Source organism: Carlito syrichta, unplaced genomic scaffold (assembly GCF_000164805.1).
Source record: "Carlito syrichta isolate Samal-C Ts95f unplaced genomic scaffold, Tarsius_syrichta-2.0.1 Scaffold304253, whole genome shotgun sequence".
Classification (NCBI taxonomy): domain Eukaryota; kingdom Metazoa; phylum Chordata; class Mammalia; order Primates; family Tarsiidae; genus Carlito; species Carlito syrichta.
Window position 1 is genome coordinate 214,200 of NW_007248349.1, and position 5,126 is coordinate 219,325.

The 5,126-nt window shown below is 40.4% G+C and overlaps 1 protein-coding gene across 3 annotated transcripts in view; it reads right to left on the reverse strand.

The window, feature by feature from the left end:
- Positions 1 to 5,126, reverse strand: part of TMEM116 (transmembrane protein 116) — a 78,947-nt gene that overhangs the window by 43,307 nt on the left and 30,514 nt on the right. For all 3 annotated transcript variants that reach the window (XM_008059553.2, XM_008059554.2, XM_021713120.1), the window contains one exon: positions 570 to 701. In XM_008059553.2, coding sequence (XP_008057744.1) covers positions 570 to 701 — 132 coding nt within the window. The remainder of the gene's footprint in view (positions 1 to 569; positions 702 to 5,126) is intronic.

Consider the following 5,126-nt stretch of genomic DNA (forward strand, 5'->3'; position numbering starts at 1 on the left):
CTTGGGCTCAGGCAATCCACTCACCTCAGCCTCCCAAAGGCACGGGATTACAGGCTGAGCCACCGAGCCCCACTGAGTAGTGTTTTTAAAATATGAATAATAAGGCTGGGTGCAGTGGCTCATGCCTATAAGCCCAGCACTTTGACAGGCTGAGGTTCGAGGACTGCCTGAGCCCACGAGTTTGAAAACAGCCTGGGCAACTTTGCAAGACCTCATCTCTACAATAAATAAATAAATAAAGTTAGCTGAATATGGTGGCATGTGCCTGTGGTTCCAGCTAGTTGGAAGGCTAAGGCGGAAGGATCACCTGAGCGCAGCAGGTCGAGGCTGTGGTGGCCATGGAAGTATCAGTGCACTCTAGCCTGGGTGACAGAGTAAGACCAACTCAAAAAAAATAAAAAAATATGAATAAAAGGCATTGTTTCAAAGTTTAACAACAAACAAACAGGTCTCTAATTCTCAGGCTGAATCATCTTTGCTTCCTATTTAAACTCATACAAGATAGGTAACATATTACCTGTCTTTTTTGTGGCTTTTTTGCAAAATTCAGTCAGTCTAGTAGCACTCACCTGACCAACTGCTTGTAGGTTATAGCAGATGATGTCCTTACTCGGTACTGAAGTTCCATAGAGAAGTGTTTCAGTGAGCCAGCAAATTCCCAGGAGTAGATCAGAGAAGCTCAGATAAAGAAGTGGCCTTATCTGTGAAAGCAACAAAATCCTGTCATAAGTGGCATAGGAAAATGTAAAAATTAGTTATTTTTACATTTTGTTTTTCAGTAGAAAACTAGGTATCATATTTCTGGGGCTTCTGCCCATTGGTTGACTGTGGGGAATGTAAAAGAAGACAGCATAGAAAGGAATCTGTAATCACACCTATCCCAACTGTCCTGGAATCTGAGTATTCACAGATAGATTAGCACTGGAGCATCTTAGTCACAGGGACAGTCCTGACTCAGATATTGGGTCAAAGGAAGAATGGAAAGATGAGAAATTTAGTGGTGGAGACATACCACAAATGGACAATTGGGAGTACTTTAGCTGCACAGCTAACTTTTTTTTTTTTTTTTTTTGAGTCAAGGTCTCACTCTGTCACCCAGGCTGGAGTGCAGTGGCATGATCACAGCTCACTACAGTCTCTACCTTCTGGGCTCAGGTGATCCTCCGGCTGGAGCCTCCTGAGCAGCTGAGACTACTGGCATGTGCCACCACACTCAGCTAATTTTTAAAATTTTTTTGTAGAAATTAGATCTTACTATATTGTCCAGGCTGGTCTCAGCTCAAGCAACCTTCCTACCTTGATCTCCCAAAGTGGTAGGATTACAGGTGTGAGCCACCACACAGGGTCATGCACAGTCAACATTTTCAAAAATTAAGAAATTAAATTAGCCATTGCCTTACTAGACTCTGGTGTGGTCATGTGCTCTTTGAGCTATGGCACCATCATCTTTCCTAAGTTTTGGTCCCCTCCCCTCCCTTGGCGAGGTGAATCTCCTCTCTCTGTCTCTCCTCGCTCCCTAGTTTACTATCTAAATAAACTATATTTTCTAATCTAAGAAAAAAAAAAGCAATGAGATCTGCTGAGTGTTTAGGGATATGATTGAGGACTTGAAAATTAAAATAGATTTTCACAATAATAAAAAGTCAGGATGAAAAGTAAGTAAGTCATACTGAACAATATCAGTATGAGCTGTATATGTTGTTCTTCACTTTCTGACCACGCTGGTGAAATCTTTTTATTTCCTATTATCCTTCTCCTTTTGGTCTCCCCATTCCCACTTATCTAAAAATAGCTTTGATGTTTCTTTTCTATCTTTTTTTTTTTTTGAGTCAATCTCACTCTGTTGCCCAGGCTGGAGTGCAGTGGCATGCTCACGGCCACTGCAGCCTCGACCTGCTGAGCTCAGGCGATCCTTCTGCCTCACCCTTCCAAGTAGCTGGAACCACAAGAACGTACCACTATGTCTGGCTAATTTTTTCTTAATTTATTATAGATAAGGTCTTGCCACGTTGCCCAGGCTGGTCTCGAACCTGTGGGCTCAGGCAATTCTCTCACCTCGGCCTCCCAAAGTGCTGGGATTATAGGCATGAGGCACTGCACCCAGCCTGGTATTTTTATGGAGAAAATTATAGAATGTTTATTGAGAGACACTAAAGAAGACCTAAAATAAAGAAATACATCAAAAAGACAAAAAAAGAAATACATTACACTCAGATTGTAAAATATTATAAAAATCCCAATTCTCCCTAAATTGATCTATATACAAATGCAATCTCAATTAAATCTCAACCTACATTCCTGTGGAACATGACAAGCTGACTCTAAATCTGATGTAGAAACACACAGCATTAAGAAAAATAAAACACTATTGAAGGAAAAGGAGAACTTGCTCTGTCCCATCTCAAGACTTAATATAAAGCTAGAGTGCAGATACTGTGATACTAATAAAGGGATGGATAAATAGATGAATAGAACAAAACAGAAAGCCCAAAAAACCTCAACCATCTACAAAGACCTATGAAGTTACGATAAAAGTGGCTTTTTCAATCAGTGAAAAAAAGTAGTCTTCAGCTGAGCTCAGTGGCTCAGCCTGTAATCCCAGCACTTTGGGAGGCTGAGGTGAGTAGATTACCTGAGCCCGCGGGTTTGAGACGCACCTGGGCAACTTGGTGAGACCTCATCTCTACAACAAATCAAAAATTAGCCGGGTATAGTAGTGCGTGCCTGTAGTTCCAGCTACTTGGAAGGCTGAGGCAGAAGGATCGCCGGAGTCCAGCAGGTTGAGGCTGCAGTGGCTGAGAGCAGCCACTGCACTCCAGTCTGGATGACAGAGTAAGACTCCAACTCAAAAAAAAAAAAATAGTCTTCAAAATACGATGCTAGATCTGGGCACCCATGTGGGAAAAAAATGAAATTGGGCTCCTACTTTATATCTCATACTACATCTTGAAAAATCAGGTCCAGGTTGTTGAAGGTCCTAAATGAGAAAAGCAAAGACTATAATTTTTATAGATTATATAGTAGAATGTATTCAACTCATGTTTAGGGGCTGGTGTGGTGACTCACGCCTGTAATCCCAGAACTTTGAAAGGATAAGGGAGGAGGATCCCTTGAGGCCAGGAATTCTAGACAGCCTAGGCATCAAAGCAAGACTCTATCTCTACAAAAACTTTAAAAAGTAGCCGGCGTAGTGGCGCATGCTTGTAGTTCCAGCTGGTTAGAAGGTTGAGGCAGAAGGATCAACTAAGCCCGCAAGTTGAGGATTCAGTGGCCGTGAGCGTGCCACTGCCTCCAGCCTGAGGCGGAAGGATTGTCTGAGCCCAGCAGGTCGAGGCTGCAGTGCCCGGGAGCAGCCACTGCACTTCAGTCTGGGCGACAGAGTGAGACTCCAACTCAAAAAAATAATAATAATAATACATAAATAAATAAACAAACAGCAGCTGAGTGTAAAGGTACACGCTTTTAGTTCCTGCTACTCAGGAGGCTGAAATAGGAGGATCATTTGAACCTAGGCATTTAATACTATAGTGATCTATGATTGTGCCACTGATTCCAGCCTGGGCAATAAAGCAAGACCTATCGCTAACATTTTTTTTTAATTAATTTAATTTAATTTTAATTTTAAAAAAATTCTAGTTAGGGAAAATTTCCCTAAACAAACCAGACAACTCTAAGAGAAATAAAAAAAATTCAGCCACATCAAAAAGAAAAAAAAGTCTGTGTCAAAAGACACCATAAAAGAAAGTGAAAAAACATGCCACAAAGTGGAAGAAGATATTTGCAACACATATAACTGATAAGGGACCAATATCCAAACCATATTTTAAAAAATATTTTACAAAGCAGTAAGAAAAGGCAACAGTACTTAACAAGAGAGGAAATCCAAATGGCTTTAAACATCAAAATATGCCTAACCTCAATAGTAATCAAGGAAACTGAAAATTAAAACCATAATAAGAAAATAATAAGTCACCAGGCTTGATGACTCAGCCTGTAATCCCAACACTTTGGGAGGCCAAGGCAAGAGGATTGCCTGAACCTATGGGATCGAGACCAGCCTGGGCAACTTGGCAAGACCTTGTCTCTACAATAAATCAAAAATTAGCTAGGCTTGATAGCATGCACCTATAGTTCCAGCTACTTGGAAGGCTGAGGTGGAAAGATCACCGGAGCCCAGCAGGTCGACAGTGGGTTGACTGTGAGCATGCCACTGAACTCCAGCCTGGGCGACAGAGTGAGACTCCAACTCGAAAAAAAGAAAAAATAATAATACACATTCATAGTAAAATTTTTTTTTGAGTTGGAGTCTCACTCTGTTGCCTTGGCTGGAGTGCCATGGCACACTCACGGCCTCCCTACCATAGACTTGCTGGGCTCTGGTGATCCTCATGGCAAAAATTTTTAAAGTCTGACAACAGCAAGTATCAGTGGGAACACAAAACAACAGAAACTTTCATACATTGCTGGCACAAGCATTTGGAAAAGAGTTTGGCATTAATCTACTAGAGGTGCAAATCCTATGACAAAACTATTATTAAGTATATATACTGGATACATGTGTGCATTTGTGTACCAGAAAATATGTACAAGAATTTTTATAACAGCATGGATAGGTAAATAAATTGTAGTATATTCATACTATACAAAGTTAAACATCAATGAAAATTAAATGATCTAGTGCTACACACAATATAGATAAATCTCACAAATAATATTGAGGGATTAAAAACAAGTCACAAAACAATACATACAAAAATACATGTGGCATTATTCCATTTATACCAAGTTTAAAAACAAGTACAACTAAATTGTTTAAATATACACACATTACTGGTAAACTGCACATAAAAGTAAAGAAATACATACCACAAAAAATCTGAACAGTGTTTACCTCTAGAGGTGAAGGGGAGAGCTGTGATGGGAAGAACCACAGTAGGTATTTGGGGAGGTGGTACAGGTAATGTTCCATTTCTTGTCACTATTGTTTGTTTATAGTCATTCTTTAAATAGTACATACATGTTTCATGCATTCTAGTTCATGTCTGATATATCTTATAACAAAAATATATTTAGCCGGGTTCGGCGGCTCAGCCTGTAATCCTGCGCCCTTGGGAGGCCGAGGTGAG